Here is an 11,792-nt window from a genome sequence, read left to right as displayed (position 1 = left end):
AGTTGTGAAAAGGAAGGGAAGTAGAGGAAATGGGAGGGGGGGAAAAAAGAGGGTAATAGAAGAATATGATAAAAAATGTACATGAAGCCAGGCCATGGTGGCACACGCCTTTAATCCCAGCACTCTCAGGAGGCAAAGGATGGATCTCCCTGAGTTTGAGGCCTGCCTGGTCTACAATGTAAGTTCCAGGACAGCCAGGGCTGTTAAACGGAGAAACCCTGTCTCAAAAAACAAAAAACAAAACAAAAAGTACATGTATGGAGATGTTATACTTAAATTCGGTATTTTATATATATATATGTTAATAAAAACAAAACATCTAAGTCATTAATGCTTACAATCTTTTTTTGTTTTGTTTTGTTTTGTTTTTCAAGACAGGGTTTCTCCATGTAGTTTTGGTTGCTCTGTAGACCAGGCTGGCCTCGAACTCATAGAGATCCGCCTAGCTCTGCCTCCCGGGTGCTGGGAATAAAGGTGTGGGCCACCACCACCTGGCTAATGCTTACAATCTTATAACCAGTTACTGCTCAAATGAACAAAAAGTGGTTTGTTTCTTGGCTACCACAAACAAGTTAATTTTCTGTTGTGTTTGACTAGCTTAGAATCTAACAAACATTCTACAAGAAGCCACCAACAAAAATAGGAGCACACACAGTTAAGTATTTTTGTGTGCACCGTTATAACAGAAGCAATAATTGTATAATAGGGAATGTTCATAAACATTACAGTTACCAAAGCTTATTTTCCCAGCAGCACTACCTGCTACTACCTAGATTACCACCGTTCTTTTATTCACAAAAGGCAGGCAAAGTGAGACCACGGTTCTGTAGATACTGGAAAGATAATAAACCAAGAAGCATAACTATCCCCCACCCCAAATACAACCCAGCTAAGAAGGTTAGAGAAGTCATTACAAGGGTTCCAGAGGATTACTGGAGGGTAGGTAGAAGCTAAGGGTCAATTACCGAGGTTGTTAATTTACTGTGGTCTGTCTGTCTGCCTCTGTCTGTCTGATCTCCCACTCCAGATCCTCCTGCCTCAGCCTCTAGAATGCTGGGATAACAGACGTGAGTCACCACACCCCGCCAGGGACTAGGATCTTAAAATGTTTCAAGCATCTGCAGGCCAGTTTAAAAAGATGGTTCAGACATTGTGGGAAATGACCTCAGCGTGCTGTCTCCCTTCTCCAAAGCTACGTTATTGTTTAGGTTGGGTTGGGCGACATCCCCTCGGGAAGACAGGATTCCGCTCGGCCGCTCGTGCTGGGACGGGCGGATGGGGGCTGCACCGCGGCGGGGCAGCACTCACTCTGACGCGCCCGCGATCCCTCCGAACTCACAGGTGCGCGCCACGCACCGCGCGCCCCCGAGCTCTGCGCGCGCGCCCACCGCGCAGCTCGGCTCACTTGACCCGCGGGCGCCAGACGCTGAGCTCGGGCGGGCGCAGCCGCGGCGGCGCGGCCTGACTAGCTGACACTCCCCCTGCGCGCCCCTCCCCCGCCGCGGCGAAATCCCGCCCGCCCGCGCGCGAGCCCGAGGCCGCTTCCCCGGCACCCGCGTCTGGGAGTCCCGCTGCGGCGACTGCGCGGCCCTAGGCGCGCCGGGGTCGCCTTCGGGTCGGAGCGGAGACCGCAGTCCGCGCGGCGCGGTGGCCTCCTCCGCGAGTGAAGCCTGCGACGCTTCTCAGCCAGGCTTCTCATTGATTCCCATCCGAGAGCCTCCTCCGCGAGCCCCGGCGACGGCCGCACAGGCAGCGCGGCGGGATGAGCGGCAGCGGCGCGGCGCCGGGCCCGGGCTCGGGGTCCTCCCCAGCCGCCTGTCGCTTCGCGCACTACTTCGTGCTGTGCGGGATCGATGCGGACAGCGGACTGGAGCCCGACGAGCTGGCGGGTAAGGCAGGGCTGGCTGCGGAGGCGCAAGGGAGGCGAGGTGCGGGCTCTAGACAAAAAGTCGGCTGCTGTAGCTGCACTCGGGCTAGACGGGCTCTCGTGGGCGATGTAATGACATTGTTGTTAATTCCGCGCTCTGGCTAAACCGGCGGGCGCTGGATCCGCGTAACCGGCGCGGGCCGCCAGAGGGCCGGACCCCTCCGCTGCTCGCGAGCGGTTCATGGCGCGCGCGACCGGGCTGTGCAATGGTTCGTGAAGTTTGGCCCTGGCGGCTGACGCGGCGTTTAGGCAGCTCCGTGAAGGTGTCGGGACCGCGGGGCTACGACGGGGTCCGCTCGGGCGAGAGGCCCAGCGGGAACGGCCCCGACAGCTCTGGGTCGGCGCCACCCCTCCCCCCTGGTTCTGTGATGACGGCCGAGTCACCCTTTGGAATCCTGTGGATTTGGCAGTGCCAGTGCCGCGAGCTGGCGAGGACCTTTGGACGCTTGGGATGCGGCCTGATGCTTTGTCGATCCCCCTGCCCCGTTCCTGAGTTGACGTAGTTGGACTGTCCTCCCCCAGAGGGGCGCACCGTGAGTCATCGCCGAGGTGTCACCGGAGGAGCATGGCCCCCATTTGACTGGTCTGGTGACGCAGTGCGGGACCGAGCTGGGGAAGCTACACTGGGAACCCGGGCAGTAGAAAGATGATGGAGGCAGGGGAATGCGCAGTGTGGAGAGCAGGCCGGGAGAAATAACAGATTGCATTTTTCACCCTCCTTTCCTCCGTGGGATCTGAATCGTGATTTTTTTTTTTTTAAAGGGTGAGACACGTGACACCACCTGAACTTTATCTGTGTCAGTGCTAAACACTTAGGTCATAGCCTTTCAGAACAGCTTCTTTGGAACATAGCATGCCTCATTGATTGCACCAGTATAGATTTTTCTTTCTTCCATTGAGGAGAGGATTGGAAAGATTGTATTAAATAATAAATGATAGTAAACAAAACTGCTCAGCCTTTAAAAATACAGCCCCACGTCTTAGCTGAGCATCTTTTTATTAGTCAGCTTCACAGCAAAATGTTTTCAACAAAAGCTAAGTATAGTTTTAATTAATTATTTATTGGAAAGAGGAGTAATAGAGTACCAAGTTTTCCCCGTATGTGTAATTACGTAATATACTATTTCTTCAGCTGAGATTTCATGTACATGTTAAGAATGGCATTGTTAAGGGATATGAAGTTGGGGGTAAATGTCTGCAGAGCGATTTTGGAGAAAGATTTCTCTTGGGCTGGTAAAAGAATTCTCTTTCTAAGGCGTCTTTAAACAACTGGGATTTCTTGGAGGCTTTCTATGCCAGGTAACTGATGAAAGAAAAAAGTCTGTATTTGCATTTGTCTTTGTCTACTTACACCAAAACAACACCTTTTAAAAAGTGTGTCCTGGGACTCTCCAAGCATAACGCAAATAGTGCAAAATATTTTATTTTAATGTAATTTTAATTTTCTCTCTTCATTACTTTTTCTTTTTGTAACAGCTGGATGTAGTAGCTCATGCTTGTATTATTGGTACTTAGGCTGAGCACTGTAGTACTTAGTACTGTAGTCTCAGGCTGAGGCAAGAGGATTGGTGTGAGTTTGAGGCCAACCTGGGCTAGAGCGAGAGACCCCGTTTCAAAAACAACAAAGGGCAGGCAAGGTTGGAGGAACAACTTGAGAAAAAGCAGTACCTGAGGAAGAAATAGCTATAAACTTTCTAGAAATGACAACATACGACACACACATAAAGATTTTGTGCGTTTTTATTCCTTTGTGTGTATGCCCTGTGTTTTGTGGGGGGGGGGGGAGGTCGGGGTCATGGTGCATGTACCACAGCATGTGGAGGACAGAGGACAACTTTGTGCGGTCACTTCTCTCATTGCACTCGTATGTGGGTTCCAGCAATTGAACTCAGGTCTCTAGACTGGTGCAGCAAGGACTCTTGCCCACTCGGCTGTCTTGCAAACCCTTTCATGCATTTTAAAAGATAGATATATATTTATGTGCACACTTATGTGTACCTGTGCAAAAGTGCAAGTGCCAGTAGAGGCCAGAGGAGCATATTAGATCTACTGGAGCTGTAGGTACAGGGGGTTGTGAGGCACCTGATGTTAGTTCTGGGAACTGAACTCATGTCCTTTGGAAGAGCAGGCAGCAAGTGCTCTTAATCCCTGAGCCATTTCTCTGGCCCCCTTTGATGTGCAGTTTTAAAAAACTAAATATACTTATTTATCTTAAATGTATGAGTGCATGCTTGTTTTCTATGGCATGAGTGTGGAGATCAAAGGACACCTTTGAGAACCAGTTCTCTTCTTCATTCTGTAGGACCCAGGGATTGAACTCAGGTCATCCAGTTAAGCAGCAGGTGCCTTTTCCTATTGACCCTCCCATTGGCCTCTTTTATAAGTTCTCTGGGACACATCGTGTTTCCTTTTTTGCTGTAACACATAATTGACCTTTCTGCTCACAATATTTGGAGTGCTCAGATAATAATGTATTTTTGCCTGGTTTTGATTATTCAGTCATTCAACAAATGGGTTTTTAAAAGCTCGGTGTAGATTGTCAAGAAGCACAGGGAACATCTGTAAAGAAAATAAAGTCCCTTCCATATTGAAGCTTACATTATAGTGTAAACAAATAGTGAAGATCCTTTTATTTTTCTTACTTTTTAACCCCTTCAGTACTGGAGATTGAAAATAGGACCTCTTATGTGCTAGGTACTGAACTACATCCCCACCTCTTTAAAAATTGTTTTTAGTCAGGGTGTCAAACCTGCGTTGTATCCCAGAAAGGCCTTGAATTTAGGATCCTCCTGCCTCAGCCTCTTCAGTAGCTGAGATTGTAGCCTTTCCACAACAGATCCAGTTTTTATGTCCAAATTAGTAAAGAGATATGAGAAAAAAATGGAGCAGGAAAATGGGATCAGAATTTCTGTTATTTTATGTTGTTGGTGGGGGTCCCATCCTGGAAATGCATAGGCATGTGCTCTATCACTGGGATACCTCAGCCTTTGATTTTAAATAAGATGGTTAGGGAAGGCCTCACCTAGAAAGTGACGTTTGAACACTGCCTTGAAGGAGGTGGAAAAGCAAGCAATATGGACTGTCTAGGGCAGTGGTTCTCAACATGTGAGTGGCGGCCCCTGGCTGTCAAAGGGCCCTTTCACAGGGGTCACCTAAAGACGGTCTGCCTAAAGATATTTACGTTATAATTCCTAACAGTAGCAAAATTAGTTACGAAGTAGCAGTGAAAATAATTGTATGGTTGACGGTCACCACAACATGAGGAACTGTATCAAGGGGTTGCAGCATTAGGAAGGTGGAGAACTACTGGTCTGGGGGAAGAGAATTATAGGCAGAACAAACAGCGAGATACCCTGAAGTGGAACAGTGACCAGTTTATGTAGGTAACTATACCAGGCTTTTTCTTTAGAACCGCCAGCCAGCTCCCAGATCATGACACCAAGACTTCTTAGTTTTGAATGTTAGCTCAGACTAGCTTGGACTCGTTCCTGGCTAGCTCTTTTAACTTAAATTGACCTGTTTCTCTTTATCTACCTTTTGCCTCAGGGCTTTTTGTCTTTCTGTACATGCCTTATTTTCCTGCTTCCTCCAGTTTCTGGCTGGAAGCTCCTTCTTTTTCTCCCTCGTTCTCTCCTCTCTTTTCTCTGTTTTTAGATTTCTTCTCTTACTTACTCTCTCTGTCTGCCAGCCCCGCCTAGCCTTCCCCTGTCTAGCTATTGCCTGTTCAGCTTTTTTTTTTTATTAGACTAATCAGGTGCCTTAGGCAGGCAAGGTGAAACAGCAACACATCTTTTCATAATTAAGTAAATGCAGCAGAAACAAAGGTAACACATCTTTACACAGTTAAAGTAATATTCCACAGCATAAACAAATGTAACGCACCTTTACATAGTTAAAGTAATATTCTACAGCAGGTAGCCGCTAACTAGGAGACCAATGTGAATAGAATGGGCAAGATCATAGAGACAGATTAAGAGAAATATTACAGGGCCTCAAAGACATTGCCTTTTACTTTGAGTTGGGAAGACGCTGAAAGATTTTTTTTTTTAACAGAATAGTTGTATCATTTGACATACCTTCTGAAAGGATCACTGTCTGCCAGTGAGTCAGCTCAGCCTGAAATGGTGCTTGTTGCAAGGCTGACAATCTGAGTTCTATCCCCGAGACTCAAATAGTAGGAGAGAACAGACTCCCACAAGTTGTTCTCTGACTTCCACACGTGTATGCCTGCCCAAGAGCACATGCATCTCACACACACACACACACACACACACACACACACACACACACACACAAATGTAATAGAATTAAAATTGTTGTTTTAAATAAAATTATTTTATATGTATCTCTGTTTACCTGCATGTATATTGGTGTACCACATGTGTCCTGGTACCCAAGGAGACCCAAGAGGGCATTGGATCCCCTGGAACTGAGCTTATAGATGGTTGTGAGCTGCCTTGTGGGTGCTGGGAATTGAACTTGGGGCCTTTGGAAGAGAGCCACTGCTTTTAAACCACTAAGCCATCTTTCCAGGCCTCATAAAAAAAATTTTTTTAAAATAAAAAGATCACTGTGGCTGCCAGGTTACATAGATATGAGGAAACAGTGGTAGCTAGTGGTTCTGTTTCATTCTCTGACGGAAAGGATTTGGGGAATTGGTGGAAATGAGTCAGGGGTGTGTGTGTGTGTGTGTGTGTGTGTGTGTGTGTGTGTACCTGTGTGTACATACACACAGCATGCATGTACCATCAGGAGTTATTAATGAATCGGATGATTATGTTTGGTTTCCTTTTTTTCTTTTGAGGCAGTTTTGCTGTGTAGCCCTGGATGACCTTGACCTTGTGGCAATCTTCGTCTTCTCTTGAGTTTATAGGCGTGTGCCATAACCCTCACTGTGACTGAGTTCTATTAATTTAGTAGTCATAGATAAGGAATATGATTAGTTATGACTGAAAGATTTTTGGCCTGAACAATTACGAGTTTCTCTATGGAAAGAAGACTAATGGAGAATCAGACTGAAGTTTAGTTCAGTTTCGTTTTAGACAGGTTAAGGTTGAAGTGCCTGCTAGACTTTAATGGAGATACTAAATAAATAAGGTATCTCTCAGGGGAAAAGTCCAGACTAGACATAAATTTAAAATCATGAAACCACTTATGTGTTGAGTAAATAGAAAAGAAGAGACTTGATGATTGAGTTCTGGGCAGGGCGGGTAATCCAACAGGCACAGGTGGAGAAAGAGAGGAGAAAATATCCGAAGAGATTAAAGAGTATTGACAGTAGATGGATGGGTAAAGGCAGTATCATATTTTCAATTAACAGTCTTCATTTTCCATAGAGCTACATTTGGAGATCAGGAAGCTGTATATTAATTAGTTTTCTGTCGCTGAAACAAAAATACCTTAGGCTGGGTATGTTGGTAAGATATGAAGATATTTAGCTCGTAGCTTTGGAAGCTGAAAGTCCAAGATCCAGGTGATACTATGGTAAAGGCCACATAATAGCAGGGAAGTGGTGGAAGAGCTCACGGGAGCAATCACATGATGAGAGAAGCCAGACGTTCAGGTTGGTTAGATGTGCTCTTTCTTTTATAACCTACACTCTCAGCAGTTAACCACTGTAACAGTCTTTCTGGTCGGACTTTCTTTGGACTGCCAGCCCCCAAATAATGACCCAGAGACTTATTAATTATGAAAGCTTAGCCTTGTTCACAACTAGCTCTTATAACTTAAATTAACCTGCTTCTATTAATCTGCATTCTGCCATGTGTCTTTTTACCCCTTTCATTCTGTATGTCAGACTCCCTCTGTGTCTTGATGGCTAATGCTGCATGCCTAGATTCATCCACCTGAGCTCCTCTCTCTGTCCAGACGTCCCACCTAACCTCTCCTGCCTAGCTATTGGCTGTTCAGCTTTTTATTAAACCAGTCAGATGCCTTTGGTAGGTGAGGCAAAACCTAGACACATCTTCACACAGTATAAACAAATATCCCGAAACAAACCATTCCTCAGATAACTGAATTAATCTTTTCTGAGGCCAACACCTCAATATCTTAATTACCTGCCAGGAGGCCTCCATCAAAGATTTCATCCATTCTTAACATTGCCACACTGAAGACCAAGCTTCCAGCCTGTGTGTTGAGGGAGAAACTGTTTTTTTTTGGGGGGGGGGGGGAGGATTTTGTTTGAGACAGGGTCTCATGTAGCCCAGGCTGCTCCCTACTTAAGTAGCTCAGAATGATCTTGGAACTTCTGATCCCCCTACCTTTGCCTCCAAAGTGCCAGGATTATAGGCATGAACCACCATACAAGGTTATATTGGCTTTATTGATTATTCAGGTTCTACATACAAATAACACATCTTTTTAAAAAATAGTTTATTTGTTTGTATTTTATGTGCATTGGTGTTTTGCCTGCATGTATGTCTGTGTGAGGGTATCAGATCCCCTGGAACAGGAGTTGTAGACAGTTGTGAGCTGCCACATGGGTGCTGGGAATTGAACTCAGGTCCTCTGGAAGAGCAATCAGTGCTCTTAACCACCAAGCCATCTCTCTAGCCCTCCTGAAATGACACTTCTTTACAGAGGCCTTCTGAAGCTGTACTTTCCTCCACGCTCTTATCAGTCACCTAGCTTCATTTGTCACAGCATTCAGAAGGATAATTTTTAAAGAAGTATACTTTAGTTTTGTGGAAAGAATTGTCTTCATAACTTATCAGCCTATTCTTTTCCTCATGAAATATAAGGTTAAGCACATATGTATGTATTTTGAGACAAAGTTTCTCTATGTAGCCTTGAAACTTACTGTGTAGACTAAGCTGACCTGGAACTCACAGAGATCTGCCTGCCTCTGCCTCACCAATGCTAGGATTAAAAGTATGTACTCATGCTGGATTTAACCTTTTTTTTTTTTTTTTTTAAAGTCAGTCACTGCACATGGTAGCACATACCTGCAGTCCCAACTCTCTGGAGATACTGCCTCAAACAGACAAACCAACAAACAAACCAAATCCCAGATATGTCTAAATAGGCATCATGTAGATATCAGCAAGACATTACTTGTAGCTAGAGTTTTCCTGCCTGGCCCACAGTCAGGACAAATCTCTCTCACCCACCAGTCCCACAGCCGCTCAGACCCAACCAAGTAAACACAGAGACTTATATTGCTTACAAACTGTATGGCCGTGGCAGGCTTCTTGCAACTGTTCTTACAGCTTAAATTAATCCATTTCTATAAATCTATACCTTGCCATGTGGCTCGTGGCTTACCAGCATCTTCACATGCTGTTTGTCATCGTGGCAGCTGGCAGTGTCTCTCTGACTCAGCCTTCCACTTCCCAGCTTTATTCTCCTCCTTGTCCTGCCTATACTTCCTCCTGCCTGACTACTGGCCAGTCAGTGTTTTATTTACTAACCAATCAGAGCAACACATTTGCCATACAGAACATCCCACAGCAATTACTATTATTAATTACTATTATTATTTAAAGCAAACAACTAGTTTTACTTTTTTTATAAACTAATGTCAGGCACTTATAGATAGTATTTGTAGAACCTCAAACAGTGGTGACATTAAAGAGTGCTTATAGGTTCTGTTGTGGCTTTAAAGAAACATCTTATGAAATTGTATTGGCGGTTTCCTTCTTCATGTATATCCGTATCAGTTCTGGGCATGGTCAGCCAGTAGAGTTTCTGTAAACTTTAACCCTTTGTATTTACATTTAGACTTTTTTTTGTGGGGAGAGGGTGCTGAGGATTGAAGCCACCAACTTGTGCATGCTAAGTGTGTGTTCTGCCATCGAACTACATACACTCCTATACTTACTATGTTTTGTTTTTATTGTGCTTATGCATGTATGTGTGCATGTACATGTGAGGGGGGGAGTGTGTGTGTGTGTGTGTGTGTGTGTGTGTGTGTGTGTATGTGTATGTGTACACACGTGTGTGTGTGTGTGTGTGTGTGTGTGTGTGTGTGTATCTCACTCTCTAGCCCAGACTGGCCTCAAACTGATGAGGATCCTCCTGCTTTAGCCTTCAGGATGTTGGGATTACAGGACAGGTGGTGGTGGCGCTCAGGAGGCAGAGGCAGGCAGTTCTCTGTGAGTTCAAGGCCAGCCTGGTCTACAGAGCGAGTTCCAGGACAGCCAGGGCTACACAGAGAAACACAAAACAAACAAGCATGAGACACTATGTCAGGCCAGGGTTCTGCTTTGAAAATTGTTTTGGTTGTTGCCCCAACCTGTCTTCCTCTTTTCCAGTGCAGCACACACTGTTATCCATTTAACGGGGAGATTATCCCATAGTTTGAGGAAACTAGAACCGACTTAAAGTTCTTAAGCTTTAGAGGTCTAAATTCCTCTGTACGCCTCAGTGCTCAGTGGGTTTTGCTCTTTCTGTTCTCTAATCCTTTGCTTAAGATCGAGTCTTATGTATCAGGCCTGCTTTGAACTGGTTATAGAGTAGCAGCTGACTTCAAATTCCTGGTTCTCTTTCTTCTCCGTTCTGAGTGTTCGGTTGATTTTTTTTTGTGTGTGATTGTTTGTTTTCGTTGTGATGTGGTTTCATTCTGTGGCCCACACTGGAACTGCTTCATCTTCCTGAGTTTTCTAGGGTTACGGAGTGATCGACCACACAATCCTAATTCTTTCTTCAAAATCACCTTTTATTTTCACCCCAGTCTACATGAAATGATATCACGTATTGTTCTTTTTCTCTCCTTTCTTTTTTTTTTTTTTTAACAGTCCAGGTCCTTTATTTCTTTCTGTACATTAGGCCATGAATTCGTATGGAATGGGCTCCAGCAGCTCAGGCTCCTTCCCGTTAGTCCTCACAAAGTGTGTTTCTCTGGGTGGGGCAGGCTGGCGCTTCAGCTGAACCCAGGTGCCCTTCTCTTTGGCTTCCATTTTCTTCTGATTGTTTTTGTTCACTGGCTTCAGGAAGCTGTCTCGGCTCTTAGAGTGCTTGATGTGCTCAGTCCGCACGTTAATTCTCTGGGCAAGAATCCTGCCCTTAACTTGCTTGTTTACAGAGGTGCTGCGGTCTTGCACACTTACGGGGCATTCCCTTTGGAATGGTGCCCGTTCCCTTGATGTCTTCGATAGACCTTCTTGTGGATTCGCATGCATGTGGCCAAAGGAACAGAAGAGCAAATCCATGTTTCCTCAAAGGCCTGGAGAACGTACAGCCAGTGACCCTTTGTGTTTGTCATTTCGGTGATTTCCTGGAAGATGGCTGCAGTGGCCAAAAGTCCTGTTTTTTTAAATTGTCCTTATTGTATTACTGCGTAGAAAAGGAAGGTTCTTGGGCTGGAAAGATGCTCAGTGAGAGCATATACTGCTCTTGCAGAGGACTCAAGCTTGATTCTCAGCACCCACATTAGGTGGCTTATAAACCACCTGTATCTCTAGTTCCAGGGGATCTGACATGTCTGGCCTCTGAGTGTACACACACACACACACACACACACACACACACACACACACACACAGACGTCTGGCCTCTGAGTTCATACACACACATACCCGAACATGTGCAAAGTTAAAAATAATAAAAGTCTGGAAAAGGAGAGAGATTCTGTGCTACTAGTATCTCATAGTAAAGAAATTCTTTTTAATTTTTTTAAGGTTTGGTGTATACGTATGAATGTTTATGTGCATCATGCGCATGTTTGGTGCCTGCAGAGTTTAGAAGAGGGTTGGATCATCTGAAACTGGAGTTAGAGGTGGTTGTGACCCACATGTGGGTTCTAAGAACTCAACCCAGGTCCTCTGCAAGAACAGCAAGTATTCTTAACTGCTGAACCATCTCTTCAGCAAGCACCCCCAAAGAAATTCTTCTAATGGCAATTTAAATCCTCCAGTTAAACTTC

At 45.2% G+C, this 11,792-nt stretch overlaps 1 protein-coding gene and 1 pseudogene across 3 annotated transcripts in view; one reads left to right on the top strand and one right to left on the bottom strand.

Moving 5' to 3' along the window:
* Positions 1–1,577: 1,577 nt before the first annotated feature.
* Dennd5b (DENN domain containing 5B) overlaps positions 1,578–11,792 on the top strand; it is a 135,731-nt gene continuing 125,516 nt past the window's right edge. For all 3 annotated transcript variants that reach the window (XM_059256423.1, XM_059256422.1, XM_059256421.1), the window contains exon 1: positions 1,578–1,889. In XM_059256423.1, coding sequence (XP_059112406.1) covers positions 1,763–1,889 — 127 coding nt within the window. In that variant the 5' untranslated portion in view covers positions 1,578–1,762. The remainder of the gene's footprint in view (positions 1,890–11,792) is intronic.
* LOC131905541 (large ribosomal subunit protein eL21-like) lies at positions 10,693–11,132 on the bottom strand (annotated as a pseudogene).

Source organism: Peromyscus eremicus, chromosome 3, assembly GCF_949786415.1.
Source record: "Peromyscus eremicus chromosome 3, PerEre_H2_v1, whole genome shotgun sequence".
Taxonomy (NCBI): domain Eukaryota; kingdom Metazoa; phylum Chordata; class Mammalia; order Rodentia; family Cricetidae; genus Peromyscus; species Peromyscus eremicus.
This window is presented reverse-complemented; position numbering and strand designations above follow the sequence as displayed.